This window comes from Limanda limanda, chromosome 12, assembly GCF_963576545.1.
Source record: "Limanda limanda chromosome 12, fLimLim1.1, whole genome shotgun sequence".
NCBI lineage: Eukaryota > Metazoa > Chordata > Actinopteri > Pleuronectiformes > Pleuronectidae > Limanda > Limanda limanda.
In genome coordinates this window covers 292,591-318,893 of record NC_083647.1, presented here as the reverse complement: position 1 = coordinate 318,893, position 26,303 = coordinate 292,591, and the positions used below count along the sequence as shown (strand labels likewise).

At 41.9% G+C, this 26,303-nt stretch overlaps 1 protein-coding gene across 1 annotated transcript in view; it reads left to right on the top strand.

The window, feature by feature from the left end:
• The window catches only part of syne3 (spectrin repeat containing, nuclear envelope family member 3), a 68,381-nt gene that overhangs the window by 37,137 nt on the left and 4,941 nt on the right, over positions 1–26,303 (top strand). Inside the window, exons 8-16 of the mRNA XM_061082419.1 lie at positions 257–431; positions 1,083–1,265; positions 4,146–4,289; positions 5,386–5,520; positions 7,541–7,702; positions 11,167–11,339; positions 14,166–14,664; positions 15,304–15,447; positions 19,246–19,431. Of these exons, the coding sequence (XP_060938402.1) occupies positions 257–431; positions 1,083–1,265; positions 4,146–4,289; positions 5,386–5,520; positions 7,541–7,702; positions 11,167–11,339; positions 14,166–14,664; positions 15,304–15,447; positions 19,246–19,431 (1,801 nt within the window). The remainder of the gene's footprint in view (positions 1–256; positions 432–1,082; positions 1,266–4,145; positions 4,290–5,385; positions 5,521–7,540; positions 7,703–11,166; positions 11,340–14,165; positions 14,665–15,303; positions 15,448–19,245; positions 19,432–26,303) is intronic.

The window sequence follows — 26,303 nt, the reverse complement described above, 5'->3', positions numbered from 1 at the left end:
TTACAGGGTTGAGGTCATACAAGCATTAATACCCAAGGAGACTAGGCAAACCAAAAATAGGGAGAAATGGCTCAGACTCCAGAGGGTTTAAATGGAATTGAATATACAGGATTCATGAATTATTTTCATTTTAGTTATACTGACCAGGGTTGTACTTAGTTTTGTTGTATACTGTACATAATATATAAAAGTAAACACTTACTGCTTTTAAATTCCTTCTACAAGAATCTTGATTGTAAATCTGTGTTTTTTGCAGTGTGAAATCTAGAGCAACCAGGCTGTGTTCAGAGTTGCAGTCAGGACTGAGAAATATTCTCCAGGACCCACTGCTGGTCTACACCCAATGGAGCCACATGGTTACTCAGGTGTTGGAGGCATCTGCTGAGGTTACGGACTTCTCCCATATTGCCATGATAGTCCAGCGCATAGAGGTAAAACACACAGACCTCCTTCAGAAATATTTAAATTGTCTTCCTCATTCATGCAGAAAAAGTCCTCTTTAACTTGAACTGTGTGTCCAACATCAAGAAGTGTAACTTTCACAGATACTGTACAAAGTAATATTTCCTGTCTCAATCTACTGTTAAAATAATCAGTGGTCCACTTTCATAACTAAGGGCCCTTGTGCTTGTGTGGTGACACATTGTCAACAGACACCCAGATGATTCATATTTAAACCAAATACTTAAAGAAATCGTACACTGCTAGAAGTTGAATGAGAGACATTGAATTCTGCAGTCACCGCTCTGGTTGACTTTTCTACAATCAGCATTCTGCCTGTAAACTGCCACACGGCTAACTAATTCTGAGGTAAAAAAAATAAGCATATTGTAGTTGTTTCAGTGTGGCAGTACTATAGTGCAGTCAAAGTCTGTATGTAATTCTGTATGAAATTCTATATGGAAAGATTGTCTGTAGTTGAACCGGAAACTGTGTGTGGGTAAGTATGTAAATTGGATCAAGAAGTTGCATTAGCAAGTGTATAATATATCTGTAAACACCTAATTCTAGTGTTTAATTAAGTGTATAGTTTTTATTTATTTTTTAATGCAACATTGTGAAAATGTTGTCCCTTTTGTTAGCGCCTGCTGAAGGATGGTGTCCAGTTGCAGGAGCATTTCAGTCTGCTGCATGTGAAGGGAGACCTGCTGGACTCTGTGTTTGGTCATGAGAGGTCTGATGCTTTGCAGGGCGAGTTGGGTGCTGCCATCAAAAACAGAGAGCTGCTGCACACTCAGCTGCTGCAGAGGAAGAGCAGATTACAGGTGCCAAAATGTTATTGTCTTTTTTGGTTAAAGTGCGTCTTACTTTTAAATATAAACATTACATACATTACAAATGATTTAATTGACCCTTTTTTCAAATCAACTTCCAATAAGTGCATTGAACCATGAGGGTACAAACTGAGATCAGCAAGAATCATGTAAGTACATTAGCTTCACAAAAAACAAACTATAAAGTGCTACATGAACTAACATGTAGCATATAAGTGCAACTTTTTTTTATTATTTTTTTTTATTATTATACAATCATCTTCTTAGCCAAGGTGTCGTCGGAAAAGATGTGTTTTTAGCCTGCAGTGGAAGATGTGAAGACTTGCTGCTGTTCTGATGTCAAGGTAGCCTGACGTTGTCATACTCATGATTCTAGTCAGAATATGAGTCTGAGACCGCTCCTTTGGGCTGTGATTATGGGGCGTGTTTCAACCGAACCAGGAAAAAAATACCTATTCGCTCAATTGGATAGACCTACAATCAATCAGAGCAACGTAGTATGTGACGTATGTTGAGCGACGCATAGTTGATGTCAACAGAACTAAACTGCACTCACACTGGAAGAAGTAGAATAAGAAGATGAAGAATGATTTTTGCTGGTGTTTAAGGATACACAGAGAACTTACTCAATGGCAGCATCTACACATCTCAGCTCTCCAGCGGCAGGCATGTTTGTGGAAAACAAAGTCAACCCAAGCGCTCTTTGATGACGTAGTTGATGACGTTACTGTTGATCATCTGTCCATAATAGTATAAAGCCCTCCCTGACAATTTGATTGGTCCGAACAGCTTTGTTCGGAGATAATTTCTCGCCAACGGAGCAACTCCAGACCGAACTTCCCGACCAAAAAATGCTGTGGGCGGGGCTAAGTTCGTCTGGCACCCAGGCTAATGTCAAGGGGCTCGTTCCACCATTTGGGAGCCAGGACAGTAAACAGTCATAATTTTGTTGAGTGACTAGATGTCCCTCGCAGTGAGGGAGCAGCAAGCCGAATGGCCAATGCAGAGCAGCGTAGACGTGCTGGGGTGTAAGGTCTAACCATGTCCTGGATGTAGGCTGGGCCCAATCTATTTGGAGCCTGGTACTTAAGTACTAGTGTCTTTAAGCAGATATGGGCAGCCACTGGTAACCAGTGAATGGGGCGGAGTAGTGGTGCAGTGTGAGAGAACTTCGGTAGGTTGAAGACCAGTTGAGCTGCCACATTCTGGATGAGCTGCAGAGGTCGGATGGCACCAGCAGGCAGACCAGCCAGGGGGGAGTTGCAGTACTCTAGGCATGAGATGACAAGAGCCTGGACCAGAAACTGTGCTGCCTGAGTGAAAAGGAGTAGTGATCCTCTTACACTCCATATTAAACTTCAGCACGTTCTGGTGGTTTTGTTTAGCTCTTTGCGCTGTCTCCCAGTCTGTGTGGCATGCAGGTGGGTCTGCGTCGTTGCAGGGCTCCTAGATGAGCTGACAATTTCTTGCGGGAACCCTTGTGTTAAACATTGTGTTGCTCAGTGGCCAAGTTTCCTGTCTTCATCCCCATCCGGACAGATATTTGTATGGAAAGCCATGTAGTAGAAGTTTGGAGGTTACAGGGCACAGACGCATCATACCCAGCATAATTTCTTCCTGTTGAGAGGATTGTTGGTAGATGTGTAGATGTGTTGGTTAAATATGCATTTAACCAAAACAAGTGAAAAGTAACTGAAATCATGCCACTCTGCACAGTGGTTGAGATTTAGGATAGTGTTCATGGGCAATTAAGATTGAAGAGGTGGGTTGTCAGTCCTGTCCAGGGAAACAGACTTACTGAGCCTCATTGTTTTGGATTATAATAACATTTTGAAAAAAATGTTCATAGCATTGCCCTTTGCTCATGGTAAACAATGTAATTCATTATAGCACACTTACTTACTTAATATAAACATTACATACATGTGACAGATGTAAGCTAGCCACTGCAACCTGGCTACACATGTTTTGGCTGTGCTCAAGCCTCCAAACATATTGGGAGAAAATCTTTGCATCGCTTAGTGACATCTATGGCATGACAATTGAACCTCAACCTGTTATTGCACTCTTTGGGGTGGTGCCCGAAGGCACAGTATGGCCGGTTGGCATGCATGTTGTGATCACCTTTACCACTCTGCTAGCTCGGCGCCTTATCCTCCTTAACTGGAAAAGGCCGGTGCCACCATCTCATACAAGTTGGCTTAAAGAGATCATGTTCTATTTGAAGCTTGAAAAGATTAAATATACACTGAGGGGAGTTACAGATACAAAGGGTATGGAGGCCTTTTCTTGCATACTATGACAATTTAACCCAAATAACAGACTGGGAAGATTCATAATTCCTTTAGTACTGCCGATGTACCTAGTTTTATAAGGAGTGTACATTACATGTTTATTTATTTATTTATTTTGTTTTGTGTGCCATTTACTCAATATTGTATACAGACGTTTATTTAAATATTTGGTGGCGTGTCTGTCAAGGGGATGCTGGGTTGGGGTGGGGAACATGGGACGGGAGTAATGTACGATGTATTTCAAATGTTGACTCTGTGAATTATCCATGTAATATTCCAATAAATAGAAGTTGAATACAAAATTTAACAAAACTCTCACTGATATTTGCACCAAATGTTATAAAAAATTCTCCTTCTTAACAAACCCAAAACTAAATTCAATTTTAGTTTTGGGTTTCTTTGCATGACATTCAGTTATACGAAAGTATAATTTCGTAAAAGAGTTTGAAGGTTGTGACAATGTGCTATAGTTTAGATTTTACTATAGAGAATGTGAAAAGAAGCACATACTCTGACTTCAACATATAGTCCAGAAATGACTGATGATATAACACACTATCATCTTTCCTGCTCTAAGGCCTTGATATCAAGAGCCAAGGATTTCGGTGAAGCCTACAAGTTGATCCAAGCTAAGCTGGCCTATCTTCAAGACAAACTGGTGCTTGCGGATGGCCTTCACCCCGACATTTTGGCCAAGAAAAGTCAGTCGGACCAGTATAGGGTGAGTTAAATCCCAAGTCAGACCAGGGTCAAGCCAACGTTAGCCAATATGTGTGTTGGACCTCAAGATGCTTTGTGTAGGCTCTTTTATAAAGATTTATTATGATACTGAATATAGAAAAAAAAGATTAGATTGGATTATTTTTTTAATTGTGGTATAGACGATTTTGACTGCTTCGGATATTATTTAACACAAAAGGTGTAAACTTTCAGTTCTCATGAAAACCACAGTGGATGTAGGGCTGTCACGATATCAGATTTTCGCTCAACAATTACTTTGGACTCAAAAGAATTCACAAAATTATTTTATCATATCTACAGAAAGATTAATAAGCAACACTATCTTTAATATTTATTTTGTGTTTTATATTGTTTTTGCTGAATGATTTTAGCAAGAGGACTACAAAATAGTACCCATCATTATTGTGGATATAGATGATGAGTTCATGGTCAGAGTGATCACAGTTTTCCCCTCCTTAATATATTATGGTATTATTATTATTATTATTATAGCAGTAGCATTAAATTAACACTAAATTTAAAAAAGATTTAAAATTGACCTGCTATTGTTTCACATTCCCCACATACAACACTTGCGAATCAACAAATCGCGTGCGCACATGCATACATCCAATAGACTGTGCTGTTTGTGTCGGTGTCTCACTGATATAAAAATGGAGCAGAGGAATTCATTGGCAGAGTGTCAGTTTCAGTTAGATCTATTGATTTTTTTTATGGTTGTAAATTAAAGTTTTGATCCTATCCCAAGCAAATGGTTAGTCAATGGGAGAGAGAGAGAGAGAGTGCCTTGAGCCTAAATATGCTGTTTGTGCGATGTGCCACAGAGAATGAGAGTGTGAGACTTGCTCAGCACTTAGCCATAGTTTTGAACTGTACTCTATTAATGAACATGTCGGAGTTTGAACCAGATAGTGACTGCATCACAACAGAAAGAAACATAAATTATTTAGAATGTGCATGATTATTTCCAAAATATTGAGATTAACACAATATCCATCATAAATATTGTTTTAAATTACAATAATCATCAATATTGGCATATTTTGACAGCTCTGTATATATATTTTTGTCCTTAGATGATCCAGAGGGACCTGGTGGACTGTGAAGCCCATATGACAGCACTGGAGACTCTGGTCTCCTCCAGTCAGAGCAACCGGACTATTTTTGAGAGGGTGTTAGCTGACTGGAAACATCTTCAAAAGGCAGTCAGGGTAAGATTAAATATTCAGTTGAATTATTGACAAATGCTGATTCACAAAATATAATTCTATAAACAAATACAAATTGTGGCCCCTGATAATAGAGAATTACAATAATCAAGTCTGGATGTAACAAAGCGTGGACACATTTTTCTGCATTTTTTTGAGACGGGACATATCAGATTTTTGTGATGTTACATAAGTGAAAGAAGGCAGTCCTAGAAATGTGTTTTAAATGAGAATCAAAGGACAAATGGGGATTAAAGATCACTCCCAAATTGCTAAAAATTTCCCTGGAATGCCATCTACAATAGCTATGTCATTAGATAATGCATCTCTAAGAAGGTTGTTGGGGCTGAGTATTAGAACCTCATCTGAGTTTAATAGGAACAGATTGCAGTTCATCCAGGATTTTATGTCCTTGAGACATGCTTGAAGTTAAGTTAATTGATTACACTGAGTGTGTCCTGATTATGTTTCCTAGTGGAAGCATATATAATGTGAATACAATTGGGCCCAGCAGAGAACAACTTTGGTGCACACAGATGACTCATCATTACTTTGCACAAATTGGAATTGATCTGATAAATAGGATTCAAACAAGGTTAGGATGGTTCCTTTAATGCCTGTTCTAGTCTCAGTAGTAACATTTGATGGTCAATAGTGTTGAATGCTGCACTAAGGTCTATCAGAACAAGAACAGACGGAGGTCTATAGAGACTTTTGCCAAGGCTGTCTCCATGCTGTGATTAGCTCTAAACCCCGACTGAAAGTCTTCATATACATTATTTTCCTGGAGAAACTCTGACAGCTGATTGGCTACAACCTTTTCAAGTATTTTAGACAGGAAGGGGAGGTTGGATATCGGTCTGTAGTTGGCTAAAACCTCCAAGTCCAGATTGGGTTTTTTGAGAAGGGGTTTGATTACAGCTAGCTTAAATGATTGGGGTAAGTATCCTGATAACAAAACAATAGATTCATTGTATTCAGTGTAGTCATAATTATTAGGGGCAGAATTTCTTTAAGTAACTTTGTAGGGATGGGATCTAAAATACAAGTTGTGATTTTAGATGAGATTATTGAAGTCAGCTGATCAAGGTTGATCAGAGAAAAGCTGTTAAAATAATTAGTAGGATTCTCAGCTGTTGCTGTGCTGTTGCAGTGCTGAAGAGAAACATGTTTTGATTTTTTCCTCTATTAATGTGGAGTAGTAGGCAGCTCTTACTTTGTAAAGGGCCTTCTCATATGCTAACACTATCTTTCCAGGAGAGGTGATTTTCAGCGCAGTTGTTGGAGTGCCACTTCCTTTCTAGTTTTCTTGAAGCTTGTTTTAATTCACGTGTTGGAATTATACTAGTAATTTACTATGTTTTACAAAGAGGCGTTATGGAGTCTAATGTTTATTGTTGCGAGTTTCACGATCTAGTGACAAGATGGTCGATTTCAGTTGAACTAGGGTTTTTAAAGAATTTGTCAGTTATATAGATTGATGATACTGAGTTAAATGTGACTGGAAATATTTCCCTAAATTTCTTTCAGATAGACCTCTAGCAAATGGGTTTTGGATTAATGGCATGTAGTCTGATAATAAGAAATCAAAGGTTATGAAATTATGGTTGATACAAAAGGATTGTGTGGAAGTACTATTAAATGTAAAATTTTAACACCATATGATAGTATAATGTCAAATGTGTGGTTACAAGAGTGAGTGGGTTGGTGGACACAATGAAACTGTCAGAAAGTGTGCGGCAGACAGACCCAGTTCATTAAAAGGTGTCTTTAACAGAAAAAACTAAAGCACACAGTGGAAAACACTGGAAGCTTACACGAGAAGATACAAAGGACGGGAGCTCAGGAGACACGGGATACAAAAAGACGGTGTGGGCATGATGTTGTTAGTCTATTTATTAGTAGCATAATAAGAGAGCAGTTTAAATAGCCAAAAGCAGAAGGGAAATAATATAACATACTCTTACGTTGCTGTGATGCTTCTAATTATTTTCTCTTACCTACTTATCATTTTTGTTTGCAGACAAAGGTGCATGGCAGTGAGGAGAGCATTGCAGTTCATGAGAGCTTCCATGACAGCCTGCTGAACATAGAGAAGTGGCTGATGATCATGAAGCAAAAGTTAAAGTCATTTCACAGCTCTGCGGGAGAATGGAGCATAGAGGGCCGCCAACATGAAGCAGAGGTCTGTTTGTGTGTTTTATTTTCGACTGTGCTCACAATCAGCAGTTTTTAGAAGAACTTATAGTTATAGTTACAGTTTAAATGTTGATTTGTTTGAAATGTTCGCCAAAATATTAACCCTGATCACCACATAATGATTGATACTTCTCTTAGATGAGTAAAATCTTTCTTCAGAGCTTCTCACATTCATTCATAAATTCAGCTTTTCCTGACTCCATTCGCTCTCTTACCCTTACTCTTGTGCTGACACACAGACACAGCGACACACACAGATCCCTACCGTGTCATTGGACACATGTGTAAACTCAAACTGGGTAAAAACCACAGAATTTGTAAACTTAGGCAATGTATAGAGCTTGAGGAGATGGTGCGGGGTGCTTGGCTTTGCTCGTTTTGGTTTGCAGTGCGCAGTGCGAACCGAAGGGATACAGAGAGAAATCAGTGTTAAGTTGGTCTGCAAGTTAAGAGCTAAAAGCTTGCCATGCTTGTTTGCCTTGCCCACAGTGAAAACCAGTATCTAACAAGATAATGATGAAAATGATTTTGTAGAAGAACAGTGAAATACAGAGACACGCAGACATGATCCGACACCAGTGAGTCATAACCAAACACATTACCGTACGTTTGTGACCTATTCATCCCAAAAAAAAATGAACTATCAACGTGAAGTACTTAATTTTCATCTGCATGAACTGAACTTGGAACTCATTCTTATTAAGAGGGAACTGGCTCAACACTGCTTCTACAGATGGGCTCAGATTCAGATTTCACATTCACATTTAATTTTGTACAGGTTTGGTTGTTTGTTTGATTTGTTTGAAAAGAGTATTATTCAACAATGCTATATTTGCTAAATTAAAAGAATGGCAAAAACTAATATGACCCGATTGTTTAGGATAAAGGTTATCTTTGAGTTTTATAACATAACATCATCCAATGTTTGCTCAGAGGCATAGCAAAGAGACAAATTGCATTTTGGTGTGGTATGTTTTTGTTTGATTTATTTTTATTTCTAAAATCTTAATAACTATCATTTGGACTTGTCATCAATTAAATAACAAATGTTAAATCTTCTGACATTTATCTTTCTGTTCCCACAACAATATAAAGCGAAAATGGGGATTTTTCGGGCATTTAGAAACAGTGATTAATTATGATTAATCACAGCTACCCTGTTATTAGCCTGATTACAAATTTTAATTGTCTGAAAGCCCTAATATAAAAACATAAATAATGATATAAATAAAAGGATAAATAAATGAATAATTATATAATTAAATGCCTAAATAAATTACTTAATGAGTATTTATACATTTATTTATAGGTTTATTTATGTATTTGTTTTTTATTTATATATTTCAAATATGTTTTTTTTACACATTAATTTATAGAGCTATTTATATATTTTAAATTGTATCTATACATGTATTTATACTTTGCGTAATCTGCTGGACACTAGTGTTGTCACGATACCAAAATTATGACTTCGATACTATACCTGCCAAAATATCACGATACTCGATACTTTCGATACGATACCACAAATACGGTACGATACCACAAATACGATACGATACTGGTATATTTATCTATGATTGTAATAAATAAAACATCTCTAGGCTTCCCTTTTTTACCAGCTTGTTCCTGCCAAGCTTTTTGAACACTTAACAAATGGTATTCATATTAGTATTAGCCTACAGAAAGATATTAATGAAAACTACATGGTGACATCATAGCATTGATTATACACAGCTCTGTAGGCCTATTGTCCGTATCTGACTATATGACTACATAGTTATTTCCACAAGTATGAGTTACATACCACCAAAACATGCCACCTGAGTGAGTGGGGGCGGGGCCCCGGGGCCTGTGTGTGTGCGTGCGCTGTCTGGGCGCGCGCGCGCGCGGACACACACACACACACAGGCCCCGGGGCCCTGCTAAACCGTATCGTTTTTAACGTAAGGGTACCGCGGAACCTTTCTAGTACCGGTACACCGTGCAACACTACTGGACACAATAAAATAAAACTGTCGACTCAGTTATCAAAAGTCAGGGGCGGGTGAAACCTTCTGATTGGTGGTTAAGCATGAATCTACTGCTTTTGCCTAATTCAAGTTAGCAGCGGGCATCTGGTTAGTAAATGGCAATCAAATAGAATAAGAATAAGAAGAGCCCTGCTGCCCTAGATGATACATGGAAAAAATTTAGATCATTGATGTTTTTTTCTGTCAGTGAATCATTGTTCGGAAAAAGAGAATAAGAAGAGAATAGAATGAAAGCAGAATTTGAAAACAGGTATTGGACGTAGCAACGTCGCTCTGTCAAATCTCGCTCCGTCTCCTCTGACTAAATTCTACTGTGGAAATGTATGTAAATTAAGGTGTGCCCTCCGTAGTCCATGGTTAACTCTAGCTGGGGAAGCCGTGGCCTTCCCTCATCTTCGCCTGCTGCTCATTTCCTGGTGCCTGCACTCTGATTGGTAGGCCCCAGTCCCCCGCTCCGCCAATCCCTGGGATGCCAGAAACCCAAATATTATTTAAGTCCAGGCAACCTGCCAGTCATGACAGCTGCATTCAGCTCACCAAACATGCTCAACAATACACTATCATTGTACGACATAACATGCAGGTGTTGTAAGCCCGATTGTAATTGTATTGATTTTGTTTAAATCTTTAGTTCCTGCTTTTTGTTTTAATAGTTAGCACTAAATTTAGTACCCTTTCGGTGAAATCTATGTCTTTGATTTGGGCAGCATCCTTCAGCCCTCACCTTTGTATTATTGCAATCTGATTCCAAACCTTTTCTGAATAAATAAGTTATTTTAACCATTAACATCAGTTTTTTATGTTCCCCTTCCCCTCACAAGCGAAGGGTTGTAACAGACCGTATTTATGTAGCATTTATGTCCTAAGATTAAGAAATCCTTTATTAATCCCGCAATGGGAAGATACATGCAGATCTTTCTTTCCTTCACACATGATAGCAGTAATTAATAATGACCACTTTATCTCCTCAAGCACACCAACCCTACATAGAGTAAAAAACAAGTAAAACAACTAAGGTGTTGGTCCAAGTGTGGTTTTAGGATGGTGGTGACAATGTGTGATGGGACTGTATGCTTTTTGTAAGCATTGTAAGCATTTCCCAGTCTTGGGTTTGCTCGAACTGACCACTATTGGTCAGAAGAGGGGGACTTCTCCGTTCCAGTTCCCCTTCTTGGATAAAAAGTGTCCTCGGAACTGCGCTTGATATTTTTGTCATAATATCATCATAATCCTTGGGTGTTATTCTCATTTGTGATTATCCAATTCACATTGTATAAAAACCACTAAAACACAAGAAATACAATCTATGGTGGCTTCCACAAATAAGACATAATGACTACTCCATGATGAAGTCTGACTGTTAATGAAGTCTGACTCATGTTTTCTCTCTCTGACCACTTTATGTCCCTGTCCACAGAGAGCACTAGGAGAATTTCCAGAGAAGGAGATTCAGCTACAGCAGATGGAGGTCCAGGGTCAGGGGGTTTTGGAGAGGACTTCAAAGGAGGGGCAGATACACATTCTGCAAGACATGAAGCGGCTACGAAAGTCCTGGTTGTCCCTCTACAACATGAGTCTCAATCTTCACAGGTATCCGCAATAGGGTAAAATTAGGAGGTTGTTTTTTAGTTTGGTATACCAATTGTGTTGTGATGTTCATAAAGACTGTTCCACAAATGCTGAATGAGTGTGAAAAAATGCCAAACACCTCAAATTGAATGGAGTGGGATAATTTGTCTGAATGTCTTAGAATCATGCCTGTTCTACCACCTTGGGAGGGGAAGGGTTACATTGCAGATAGACCTGCCCTCTTCTACAGTCTATGATCACATTTTCTCTTGTCCTTTATCACTGTTGTCACCAGTGTTGTGCACGAACGAGTTCAAAAGAACGCGTTCATTGAACACGTTCACTTTTATGAGAACGATGAACTGAACGCAACTCAATGACAAATAATGAATTTGAACCGTGAACACGTTCATATTGCAGCGTCCTCGCTAATAGATGACAGGAAACTTCTCTCTTTATGTGTAACTTTATTACACATAAAGACGCACGAACACGACGCACTTCTTGTTCGTAACTCCGACACTCCTCTCATCCACCACCGTATTATTCACTCCACTTCCTCATTCACCCTTGACACCCCAACTCATCAGCCAATAAGAGCCTGCCATCCCACAAAACCCTGCAGCCATTGGCCTAGAACTGTCACGTGCCCCACCCCTACCTGTTCAATGACCCTCAGGACATTTCTATACTTTCTCCTGAGGAGAGATGCCGTCTAAATCGAATGCTTGCACCATGTCTTTGCTCAGTGCCCGTAAAATGTCCACGATGTAGCCTAACCTAAACCAACTAACTCGACCTAGCACTACGTTGCCCTTGATTTATCACACACACGTAGAACAAACAAGCAACGCATTCCAAGTGTTTTCTTCTATGGCCAGTGTCTCGGCTCCGAGCCGTAGTCGGGAACTCAGCTCACTGGTTATCTTGGCTCGCTGTCTGGCCGGTAACCAGCCGTCCGGACCTCTCCGTAGATAAGGAGGAGGAGACGTTTCTTTACTTTGAATGCGACCACTTTATTTCTATGATATACAGCAGGAGCAACACTCGCATCACCTCTAGGTGGTCCGTCACTTCTCGTTATACACTCACTTTGAGTGTCTTTTCCCACAATACCCAGGTGCACTATGTCACACACTACAAACTTTCCTTAAAGGGGCAGGCCATACCTGCTAGGGCTGAACGATTTGGGAAAATAATCTAATTGCGATTGCGATTTAATATGCGATTTTTTTTCGGTCGACCAAGGCAGCCCGACCAACCTCCGTACGCAAGGGTCCCGCGCCCCCCCCCCCCGCAGACATGCCGCCAGAACTGCGCATCCCCCGAGGCAGCGGGCACGCGAGTGAGCGAGAGAGAGGTGTGCCGTGCTTACAGGCGCACCTCGCGACCTCCGCTGCTCAAGTAACGAGCCGGTTTTTATTAAATAAAGTTATAAATAAAAAGTACAACAGCATGTATGAGCAGTTTCCTGAAGCTAATGAAATTGTCCCACTCCTCAGACTTTGGTTTTTAACCCTTTCGAACACAAGTCACCTAACAGACCGAGTGTGTGTGGAGCCACAACACAGCAGACATGAGGCGGTGTAAAGACCTCGAGCGTCCCGTTCATGTCCCGGTGGTCGTGCAGCGGTACGGAGGCGCCGGGCCTCAGCAGCTGAGCACCTCCGTCCCGCAGATGTGCGTGTAGAGGACCGGGGGGCTCGGGAGCCCCACCTCCCCGGAGCTCGGATCGCCTCCCCAGAGCTCGGCTTGCTTTTCCGGGGAGCGACTTTCAGGTCCGCCGCCGGCCCCGCGGTCACCAGCGAGATTAGCTCGCTGTGTGTTTCCGTCACGTGAAGACTTGAGGCCCCTGTAGGTGACGCAGGCCTGCTTCGCTATCTTCTGGATCAGCGGAGTTTTGTTGTCCCGCGACATCCTGGCTGCGGGTGAGGACAGCAGCCCCCTGCCCTACTCTCGTTCGCACGTGATAATCGCGCACGTTGCGATTAGGAAATCGCGTTGTGTCATATCGCGATTTTATCGCAAATGCAATTAATCGTTCAGCCCTAATACCTGCAACACGAGACAACAGCTCTCGGTCTCATATAAAAATGGCAAGTGAAAGCAGAGATGCAGACTCAGCGATTACTTCCGATGCACCTTATTATTATCTGAGGGATTTTTACACACCGTCTGATAAAGATTCCGACAGAAAAGGCAAGGGTTAGTGATGGATAAAGTTTTCTTTAAAAAACAAGTTAAGTCTTTCATTCTCACTTTCCACCTTAAAACTATGAACTATGAACTAGTTCACAATTTAAATGGTGAACTATGAACGTGAACTAATCATGTTAACTTGTATTAACTGAACTCTGAACTATTTCATGAGAGGTGTGAGCTTGAACAACACTGGTTGTCACACAGTTGATGATAAAATGAGGCTAAATTCATGTCTTCCCCTTGGATGATTTTTTTTTTTCAATCTGCTAATTAAACCAGAGCTTGACAGATATTTTTTGGAGGGGTTGGGAATGCAGAGGCCAGATAAGGTATATCTTTTTTATCAGTTACAAACATTGATGACAAATAGACATGGATTTAGGCTATGTCACACAAGCAGAAAGTGAAACGGAGAGAAGAGTTGGTGAACCAACTGATTATTGTGGAACAGTGGGGTGAAAAAAATATGTTTATTCAGGATTTCCACGACTGATAGTTAATGATAAACGATCAGCGCTGCACCGTTATATAAAGCTCATCTTTTCTGTCAGTCTCTTTGTGTTGTTGTGATGTATTAGACACACAAATGTTGAACTGGTGAGTTATGCAAACCCTTACCCTGTTGTATTTCTTTTTTCCTCTCAGGTTACTGAACAGCTCCATGGAGCCGACAGCATGGAAGGATAGAGGCCTGTCTGTAGACATCTCATTCCTAACAGAACTCCGTCTAGGGGAGGAGGACAGTGAGTTCTTGGCAGGAGGCTCAAGGAGTCAGAGAGGCCAAAAACAAGATCAGTCAATAGAGAAGTTTGGAGCTTTTGCAAGCCCTGGGCCTGGACAAGGAGATAGTCTGGAGGGAGAGGCTGGGGAGAGGGTGCTGACGGGGCGGAGTGCATGGATCCAGGGCCGTGCTGAAGGCCAGCTCATGCTGGCTGCACAAGATGATGAACATTTCACTCCATCAAGGACAGAGAAGGACAGTCAGCGCTCATTTAATGGAGATGAAATAGATTCCTCGGCTTTGAGCAGTCATGGCAGCCAGGGTGTTCCCAAGGACACAGATCAATGGCCTGATAATAAATCAACAGGGGCTGACAATCGCATCTTGATTGGAGACAGAGGAGTAGCAGCATTAACTGCAAAGGTGAGCTATGGTGAGGGGGCAAAATCAGCTATTGAGAAGGCAGGGGAAGGGCTAAGCCCAGGTGTTCATATTTCCTGCCCCTTGGTTAAATTAGTATCAAACTTTTGTTTGACACAATAGTTTATTCTTTGTACAGATTGTTCAAATGTGACAGGTTGTAAAGCTCTAACAACCACACACATAAAATTGACAACAAAGTAGCAAATATATAATTTTATACAAAGAGCCCCAGCTGAGACCATAAGCAAATAATAGGGAAGCTGTCAACTTGTAGACTTCTGTACTTAGTATTTATTGAAAAAAGAGGTAGCAGTCGTAGGGTCTTTTTTTCCATAGTCTCCAAGTTAAACTTCAGAGCATTGATAAGCTTTGTTTTGCTGTTAACACCTTTACACCCATTTTGCAATTGTTTGTGATATAAAATGACAAATGAAAGAAAACAAGGACAGGATTCTGGCTACAATTGTTTGCTGTGGTGAGCATTTCCCGCTAACTAATTTGCAGTCCACACATCAGCCAAATATTCTGATTTACACTAAAAAATAATGTAAAACACCTGCTAACCTCATACAGTGTTGGTGTGTGCTGTTTGAGAGTCCTCTTTTGTATGCTTTGTCAAAGTTGTGTGGGGTTTTGCAGGGGAACACAGGACACTGCAAATCCAGAATGAATGAGTTTGAGGCGTGGCTGTGCAAAGGGAATGAACTCCTCTCAGGGATCCTCAGCACCAAGAGAGCAACCCTCAGTGCCAAAGAACTCAAGATCCAACAGAACACACTTGAAGTAAGTTTCTTTTAACATTGAATCATGCAGGGTTTCGAAAACAGGAGGTGGATTACATGTTATTCTCACTGATGGTTACTTTGAAATGTAGTTGTTTACTTTTTGTGTGGTTTGTTCAAGACTTCTACATCCTTCTATAGTAACAGACTTCAGGGTAAATCCATGAATCACTTTTTCCTATGATATCTCCCACAATGCGGGTTTCAATGCTGCATTGGGGGTCCCTGGAAACGCTGTGTTCACACCTTTCGTTCAAGTTAACAAGCTCTCCTCTCTCATCTCATCTTCACTGTCTGTTTTCTCCATGTGTGAGTAAGTGGGGGCAGGGGCGGCTTGTATCTGTGAGTATATACTCTGCCTCGCACCCAATTTGGCAGCCACCTACAATGCTGTCCTAAGTTCTTCAACCCAGACAGTGCAATACTTTCAGGATCACTTACTGAAAACAGTGCATGTCCGACTCAGCGGCCCCCATCACGATCAATGTCTTCATACCATTGTAGGATGCTGAAAGAGGCTGTGCTCAGACGCTGGGAGGGAATCCATCATCATAGTCTGCGGTCGCTCCCTTATCACCTCGCTCAGCTGCACAGTTACCACAAATTCAATCAGTGGATTCCACACAGCGTGGAAGCAGATCAGGATTTCTCCTGCAATGAGAACCTACAGGTGATTTCCTCTCACCTCCTTTTCTCCACACCTCATAAAGCTACACCAACTAGTTCCCCCTACCAGCTGGACTCGCCATCAACTTGGGCAATTTTGACAGGGTTGTTTCACAAAAAAATCCAAGAGCAGAGGAGAAATCTGAGGGCAGACGCTTCATGAGCTCGCAGAAAACAGCCCGAGTGTGGAGAAGGGCTGAAGCTTGGAGCCCAGGAAATCCATTTGAGCAACAATATATCTGAGTGCAAGCGCACAGTTTGAGCAGAAGCAAAGCACATTTAAGTGCAATCAGGGGCTATTTGAGTGCAAGGGCAGGATTTTCATGAAAAGTAATGCACAATCTAAATATAAATTCAAGAAGTCATGTGCTCAAACTGAAAGACCACACTCCTGAATAAAGATAGGAAAAATGCTCCATATATTTGTCGCTATGTGCCCAATGACCCATGAGGTCACCAGACCTATAAATGCCCAGTTCCCTCTCTTTTCTTTCTCTTTCTACTGACTTCTTCGGGAGGAGAAGTAGGTACCTCTCCTGCTCACCCAGCCAGGGAGAAACTCTCCTTACCCAAGCTCTTCCAACCTCCAAGCAGGCCTGCCTAGAGCAGACAGCTTAAACCTTTCAAAGGCAGCAACACAAGAGCCTGCAAGAGCCCCCTATCTGTAACTGGAAATACCATGTTGATCATGTTGGTGTTCTGCAGCTAGCTTCATGTGAAATTTGTACAAGAGAGCCTCAAGGAGCTGGTGATGCTACGGGTCAAACTTGTGAGTTTTCATCGGTGGGCGGTTCCTTGGCATTGCTGAGAATCTTGATGTCTCGCCAAGAACCTTCAAGTAGCGGTAACTTCCATGTTTTTGCTTCAATTACTGTGAAACTTCATTTCTCACCGCCCCAAAGAGTTCAATATGCCACTATACTATGATAGTCACAGCAACCCCTAGCTGTGAGAGGAAGTACCATGTTTTAAATTGTTAGCTAGATAAGTTAGAAGGCATTGAAGCTCATTTCCTTATCATTTAGATCAGGGGTTACCAAACTTTTCAGCCTGCGACCCCCAAAATAACGGTGCCAGAGACTGGGGACCCCCAACGACACTGGAGGTGGTTTATAATGTTGCGCACAGCCACGCACATGCACTATGCGTGTGTGCGTGCATTCTTGTGCATGTCTGCTCAGGTAGCCTCTCCTTCTCCGCTAGCCTGTCCTGTTCCTGTGGCCTCCTCGATTTGGTTGGTATTAACCAACGTTTCATTGTGACTGTCAATAATTTTCAGCTGCTTTCCAAAAGAGTTTTGGCCAGCTACCGTGTGACTGGTGCTGCTGTAATTTGAACTGTCGCTAACCTGTGTCGTAAGATTAAAAAAAGGAAATGTTTTTTTTTGTGGAGGAAAAAAAGGGGAGAAAAAAGAAAAAACTGATGGGAAATGTGTAAGCTATTTTATTTAGTGACTCTTATTTTGAAGAGGGGTTTTACCGGAAGGATGTGCTGTACTAAACGGCTGCTATGTCTCCTGTGTCTTCTTTAGGCTGAGCCCTTATTAAATACAACAACTAAACGCTCGGCTACAATTGCATGGTTTTATTCTAATATCAACTCATATGTATATATTATACAAAAAAAAAAAATAGATGAGTGGTTCCCAAACTTTTTACAGTCCCGTACCCCTTCAGACATTCAACCTCCAGCTACATACACGCCCCCCCCCCCCGTTTTTTTCCATGTTTAAAACCGCCGCTGCCCACCCGCCCTTGACGGGGTCCCTCCGCCCCCGGCGTGACTGTCGACCGGGGCGGATTGTTCTCCGTCGTCTCAACCGCGTCGGCTCTCGTACACCAGGCGTTGGGGGTCTGCGTCGATGCCTGAAAAAAACCACTGGACCCATCTTGAAACACGGACCAAGGAGTCTAACGCTTGCGCGAGTCAGAGGGCTCGTTTTGAAACCCCGTGGCGCAATGAAAGTGAGGCCCGGCACGCGCTGGCTGAGGTGGGATCCCGGCCCCCCGGGGCTCCGGGCACAGTACCGGCCCGTCTCGCCCGCACCATCGGGGAGGTGGAGCGTGAGCGTGTGCGATAGGACCCGAAAGATGGTGAACTATGCAAAACGCGAATCAAATGTTCTACCCGTGTACCCCCTGAACCACTTTGCGTACCCCTGAGGGTACGAGTACTCCAGTTTGGGAACCGATGATTTTGATGATTCTAACAGATTTTATTATGCTGGTTGCCAGGGCCGCTGCTAGCCATTTGGGTGCTCTAGGCCAGTGATTCTCAACTGGTGGGTAATGGGCTGGGCAAAAAAAAAAAGCTGGGAAATAATCCTTCTATTCCCATTCCTAAACAGTAATTGTAAAGGAGTGTGAATAGGATCAGTTTTCTTGGTTGTCATAGATTCAGTGAGTGAGTATTCTCATCTAAAGCTACATGATTTGAGTCTTCTTGAAACTACTTCTCAGTAGTTGCACTTTTTTATTTTGTGCATGAAAGCACTGTTGAGTTTGTTAAAAAAAAAAACTGAAGTTACTGAATTGTTATGTATGTTGTATTACCATGTGTCCTTAAGATGCACTTTTTGGTTTTTAATTAAAATGCAGCTAATTGAGTGTAAATGTTAATATTTCCCTCTAGCTTCGCCATCTGCTGGTCGTTTTGGTTTATCATTAATTACATTTTTTGTGTTGGCAAACTGTGATATTCTGCTCATGGCATAATTGATTAACAAACTCTACAGAAGACAGCAAAGATCGAACAACAAAACAAGCGTTTTAGCAGTTGCAAGAAACTCTACGCAAACTTCTGTTGGGAGGGACCCAGGGGGCACTGCACAGCTCCACTTGTGCGTTGTGATTTGCGGTTGTAATTATGTATTCATTGTTGTGTTTTGTGAATTGCGGTTGTTATAATGTATTTGTTGTTGTGTTAGTGATTTGAAGTTGTAATTCCCTATTTGTTGTTGTGTTTTGCTTTTTGTTGTTGTGTTTTGATATTTGCGGTTTTTATTCCAATTTGTCGTTCGGTTAGGCTTTTTGTTGTGTTTTGTGATTTGCAGTTGAATCCCTATTTGTCGTGTTTTGCTGTTTGTTGTTGTGTTTTTGATTTGTCATTGTGATTCTGCTGTGTCCTGGTGCAGGCTCTGCAGGCAGGAGTGGCCTGGGGTCAAAAGCAGTTCCAGCTGTTACTGAAGGAAAAGCAGTGCAGAGTGTCTGGTTCTGGGTCAACAGAGGATGTGGGTCTTGAGGAAATTCGCTACAACTGGATGCTCTACAAGTCCAAACTGAAGGATGTGGGAGACATCAGAGCTAGGAGCAATGCTAAGGTGAGGAGAACTTATTATTGATCACTTAAGAGTCCGAAGTGCCTGCTTTGAGTGTTAAGAATAATCTCACGCTCTGTTCATGAGAAACGCGAAGGTCCTTGTTTCAAACATATTTTACATCAAACTTGTTGTTCACCATATACACTCCTGATCAAAATCTTAAGACCAGTTAAAAAATTGCATGAATTTTTACATTTTGCACTGTTGAATCTTAGGAAGGTTCTAAGTAGAGTTTCAAAATGCAAAAAGAAGAAATGGGAAGAAAAGCCCAAAAGTTGTGAGCAGGCAATTTATTGAAAACAACAATTTAACTGAAGTAGGCTGTTCATCAGCTGATCAAAAGTTTAAGACCACAGCTAAAAAAAAAAAAAAAAACCTCCTAAAACAGAAATTAAAGTGTCAAAAACTGACTCGGTAATGAGTAGCTCCCCCATTATTGTTGATCACTTCAAAAATTGGTTTTGGCATGCTTGATGCAAGTGTTTCCAAAAGGCTAGTGCGAATGATGCGCCAAGTGGTGAAGATGGCTTCACGAAGGGCATCCACTGTCTGGAACTGAAGTCCATTTTTGTAAACTTCCCTTGCCATCCATCCCCAAATGTTCTCAATTGGATTAAGATCAGGGGAACACGCAGGATGGTCCAAAAGAGTGATGTTATTCTCCTGGAAAAAAGTCTTGGTCAGACGGGCATTGTGAATTGGAGTGTTGTCCTGCTGAAAAACCCAGTCGTTACTAGGGTTGGGTACCGGTTCCAATACAACCGGTACCTACCCGGACCGAAATGCAACGGAGATTTCGGTGCCTCATTTCGGTGCCTGAGTCAATTGAAGACTGAGGTCTCCGCTCGTCCCGCCTCCTCACACTTCCGCTCCTTCCTTCACGGGAAGCGGCGCCTCCCGCCGGGCCCCCGCATGTCGGCCACGGCTGCCGGTGGACAGACTCTTGTCTCCGCGCTGCCTGCGCCCCGCGTGCGTCAGGGCTTCCGTGCATGTGGTGGGGGGGGGAGGATCTCCTCGCGAGACCTCTCCCCGGCGCTCCTCGGTTCAGGCACCGTTTAGGCACCGGTATCGTTTTAAAAGTATCGGTTAGGAGCCGGTATCGGATAAAAACCAAACGATACCCATCCCTAGTCGTTACCACACAGACGAGGGCCCTCAGTCATGAGGGATGCCCGCTGCAACATCTCCACATAGCCAGCTGCTGTTTGACGCCCCTGCACAACCTGGAGCTCCATTGTTCCATTAAAGGAAAAAGCACCCCAGATCATGATGGCGCCCCCTCCACTGTGCCACGTAGAAAACATCTCAGGTGGCATCTCCTTGTCATGCCAGTAACGTTGGAAGCCATCAGGACCATCAAGGTTAAATTTTTTCTCGTCAGAGAATATAACTTTCTTCCACCTTTAAATGTCCCATGTTTGGTGCTCCCTTGCAAAGTCTAAACGGGCAATTTTGTGGCGTTGAAGGAGACGTGGCCTTTGAAGACGTTTCTTGTTTTTGAAGCCCTTCCTTTGCAGATGCCGTCTGATGGTTATTGGGCTGCAGTCAGCACCAGTAATGGCCTTAATTTGGGACGAGGATCGTCCCATGTCTTGACGGACAGCCATTCGGATCCTCCGGCTCAGCGCCGGTGAGAATTTTTTCCGGTCTTCCACTTGATTTTTTTGTTCCATGACCCTGAGGATCTTTTAAGAAATGCAAAATGACTGTCTTACTGCGTCCAACCTCAGCAGCGATGGCACGTTGTGAGAGGCCTTGTTTATGCAGTTCAACAATCCTACCACGTTCAAAGACGTGAGCTTTTTTGCCTTTGCCATCAAGAGATCTTCACAGTGTGATTACTTGACAGGAAATGACATGGAATCCAAATTTTTGCACAGATTTAGGCTTTTAAAGGCTGTGGTCTTAAACTTTTGATCAGCTGATGAACAGCCTATTTGAGTTAAATTGTTGTTTTCAATAAATTGCCTGCTCACAACTTTTGGTCTCTTGTTCCCATTTCTTGTTTTTGCATTTTGAAGCTCTACTTAGAACCTTCCTAAGATCCAACAGTGCAAAATGCAAATTCATGCAATTTTTTAACTGGTCTTAAGCTTTTGATCAGGAGTGTATACTTTTTTTCTCTTTAGATATTTTCTTTAAAGCTATCAAGCCTGACTATCAAAACACTTTTTGTCAGCATGTCAACTGTAATAAATGCATGAAAAACACATCTGTTGTATTAATATTAAGATACTAATATTGAATTACAAATGTATTTTAAAGTTACTTTCTTGCATCAGCCAACTCTATCAACTTGTAACTCTTATTAAACATTAAATAAAATAGATTATATGGAGTTCTTGGCAGTGTAAAGGTTTGCAAAATTCATACTTATGCAACATGAATAAACAGACAGCATGTGTTTTGAAGGCATATATTTATTATAGACATAATCAAGTGAAAATACACAACCTAAAAATGTACATAGAACAGGTGTGTGTATGTGTGTATACCAGGTTAAATAGAATAGTAAGTTGCCTTTGAGGAAGGTTGCAGCATTCTACTTCAGGTCGGCCTGTTCAGAAGAGCTTGAGAAGAGGGGAACTGTTCTTCTACGACTGCACAGGGAGGAGAGGTAAAAAAAAAACAAGGTCAATGAGGGATATACTTCTGAAGAAGTTGGAATTGAGAGAGATCAGACGGTAACTGGTTTCTTTTGGTACCTGGTGACATCACAGCCTGTGGTCAGGGTGACCAATGCTTACTGCAAGTCACTCAGGGGTTGAAGACCTGGAAGACTGTGTGAGTCCTTGGAGCTCTCCTTTTTTCTTCAGGACAAATGAGACATGTGGTCAGGCTTAGGGTACACATGTAAGCCTGTATGTTGTTCAGCAATAGTAGGTCCCAACACTATCTTTCAGTTAACCTTCAAGTAAAGACAAAATGACCCCAAAAATCTTTTACTTTTTTGCTACTTTTTCTGATGGTAGGAACTAGGAACCCTCCTGTTTCACTGCCAGGTGCGAAAAAGACTAAATTGATTTTGCTTAACGGACCCTCCATTCATACTGTAGGGGTCTTACTGTGTCAGCACAACTGTCATTTTACTAAGTATTTGGTCCAAATAGTACTCAAAATGCACTCACATATGTATCAGCAAAATGGGAGTAGTGATATTTGTGCATCTAGTGCTCAGTCAGTAAAACAACAAGCCTCCATTTATTTTACACTTGCTGTGATGTCACTGATTGAGACACTACTAGGGATATTGATGATGCTGTGACATCACAGTCATATCTAAAAGAATGTTGCTTTTTCAGATAGAAATAATCATAATAATGATTAACTTTATATATATATATAGCACTTTTAAAACAGACTTTACAAAGTGCTCTGACAACAAAGCAAGAAAAGTAAATAAAAAATAAACACGTAAAAGCAGTAAAATGACAATAAAAAAAAGTTTAAAAGTACAATAAAAGGTGTAAATAAAATCACAGTAAAAACACAATATCACATCAACGCAGGTCTAAATAAATTTTAAGAAGTGATTTAAAAAATTCAGTGACTCTGCTTGCCTTATCTACGGTGGCTCTGAGAGCTCAACGCACTGCAACTTAAGAAAACACATGCAAGAAGTGGAAAGAACACAAGCAAAGTAAGAAAACATCTTCATCAATTTCACAACACAACACGTTACAGAAACGCACTGCAAATGCAGAAACGTGCTGCAAATACAGAAACGCAAGCTAAACATTAGTTACTGATGTTGTAACTAAATAAGTAAACTCTATCAGGGAAAGAGCATTGACTCACAGACAGTTTGTTGCACTTTTTGAGGAGCACGAGATTGAACATGGTGACATAGGCTACCACACAGCTGTCAGATGGCTCAGTCTGGGCAAAGTGCTTAAAAGAGTATGAGACCAGAGATTCAAGAGTTTTGTGAAAATAAGGGCAAGGACAGGGGTGGACTGGGACAAAAATTCAGCCCTGGTTTTGTCTGTCCAGACCAGCCCACTACATTATCAGCGGACACCACATAGAAGTCCACAAATCTCGCGGCGTCTTCTCTCATGCATACTACTGTTACCACCTAGCTCAAAGATGGCAACAAAAAGTAAATTTATTTAACTCCAAATCAAGATAGCTCTAACTACGTAGTGGGATGTGTAAAATATGTTACGTGTCAGTGGTGTTAACAGTGTTTGGATGTGTGAAAATAAGGTGTGATGTATGTTGTAAGGTGCAGAAGCAAAGAAAAACAAAGGCTGAGGGCCCCATGCCCCTGGAAGCAGCCTTTAGATCTGCAGCTGAAGCCCAGCCCAAAAGGGCAGGCCCAGGGTGACGCCCCTGCCAGCGCTACCTGTGTCTGGAAATTTTCATAAAATTTCATAAAACATTAAAAATGATAAACTCACCAGACTAGAGGAGACTCAACAGACAAACTTTGGTACAGTAAAGGCAGAGAGTGGAGGCAGACAGAGAGCAAGTCCTCGAACATGGACAGGGGGGAAATACTCCTCAGGCTCTCACATGTCAAGTGGTCAACCTGAGAAGGACATGGATACATTGTAACGTCTGAAAAATAAAGAAAATGTTTTCCTCTGTCCTGCACCTAGAGTTGAGAACTTTTTGGATGTGTGTTTCTTTTAAAACCTTTTGAAAATTATTATAATTATAAAGTAAAAAATACATGATAAACTTACCAAATTCTAACAGAGGTCCCAAATGTCCACATATAAAACAGAGGGAGAACGACTCCTCAAATATATCACAACAACCTGTAATGGAGAATAATTGATCATTTAGTGTACATGATCACACCATTAAGGATCAACACATAAGCACAAGAAGACTTCTTATCAGTGGAGCAGCTTTTTAAGCAGCTCACTCTTCTCTGCAAGTCTGTCTATCACCGAGTCAGAGTCAAAGGCCATGAGAATGTCTTTCTCTGTGGCCATCAACATAAATGCCTCCAATTTGTCAGGTGAGAGGGTGCTTCTCAGTCTGTTTTTAATAAACTTCAGGATTGAAAATGTGTGCTCACAACTGCCTCCACTTGCTCATCATTGTCGAGTCCTCCTCGCTCGTCTCCCGGCGCACCTGCTGCTGCTGGGCTAGTGAACCCGGCACCAAATAGGTCCGTCAGTTTGGCGCATTTAGCAGCCTCCATCTCCAGAGGATTCAGCTTTCTTTTCCGATGCTTCTCAGTGCCACCCGGGCGTTTTTTGCTGGTAACACACTGCTAGCCCTCTGTAGCCAATTGGCCGGCCCAATTGGAGGGAATTTAGAGAGGAAGAAGAGAAGGAAAAAAAAAAAAAAACATAGCGGACCAGACCGGCCCACATTGGGTCAACGGCCCACCGGGACTAAGCCCGGTATGCCAGATGGCCAGTCCACCCCTGGGCAAGGACATCCTAGATCTCTCAGATGCAGGCCAAGTCAAGGGTCTATTCGCACACAAAATCTACAGACTGATGAAGGCTTTCATGAGAATTTGTAGTTTCTTTCAAACCAGTTGGAGAGCAATATTCTCAACCACATGCCAACACTGATAAAAGCCACACCATCAGTTGATCACCTCTACAGGTACTCATCCATGTTAGGGGCACTGCATGGTGAGTTTTCAAGGTGATTTTCAAGACTTCAAAACATGAGGTTAAGGAGTTAACCCCCGTTTTCTGAAACATGAGTGAGGTATTTCACTATGGGACACGCCTTCCGCGCTGTCCCCCAGAAGCAATTTTAAACTCCGCCAGTCCTGACTGGCAGGCAGACGTGACTTCTGTCATGTCATCGCCTTTAGTCTAAAAAAATAAGCACACCTCTTCCTCGCTCCAGGCAAGAAGGGTGATCTGGTGAGATACCTCACTCATGTTTCAGAGAACGGGGGTTAACTCCTTTACCTCAAGTTCTCTTTCAACATTCGTATCGGTATCTCACTATGGGATATAGCGACTCCCGCATTGCCAGATAAGCTTATCAAAGACCAATAACTAACGAATCAATCCGTCAGTCAGACAGGGACATTTGTGACTGACCCCACGCTCAGAACTGTATGAGACCATGTAGGTACAGTAACATTCAGATTATAAAATCTGGTGAAGGTATGAGGCGTTGCCCAGCAGGCCGCCTCACATACAGTGGGTCAAAAAAGTATTTAGTCAGCCACCAATTGTGCAAGTTCTCCCACTTAAAAAGATGATAGATGCCTGTAATTTTCATTATAGGTACACTTCAATTATGAGAGACAGAATGGGGGGGAAGAATCCAGGAAATCACATTGTAGGATTTTTAATGAATTAATTGGTAAATTCCTTGGTAAAATAAGTATTTGGTCAACTGCAAACAAGCAAGATTTCTGGCTCTCACAGACCTGTAACGTCTTCAAGAGGCTCCTCTGTCCTCCAGAGTTGCATCCAAAGAACACCATACCTACTGTGAAGCATGGGAGTGGAAAAATCATGCTTTCGGGCTGTTTTTCTGCAAGGGGACCAGGACGACTGATCCATGTAAAGGAAAGAATGAATGGGGCCATGTATCGTGAGATTTTGAGTGAAAACCTCCTTCCATCAGCAAGGGCATTGAAGATGAAACGTGGCTGGGTCTTTCAGCATGACAATGATCCCAAACACACCGCCCGGGCAACGAAAGAGTGGCTTTGTAAGAAGCATTTCAAGGTCCTGGAGTGGCCTAGTCAGTCTCCAGATCTCAACCCCATAGAAAATCTGTGGAGGGAGTTGAAAGTCCGTGTTGCCCAGCGACAGCCCCAAAACATCACTGCTCTAGAGGAGATCTGCATGGAGGAATGGACCAAAATACCAGCAACAGTGTGTGAAAAGCTTGTGAAGACTTACAGAAAACGTTTGACCTCTTTCATTGCCAAC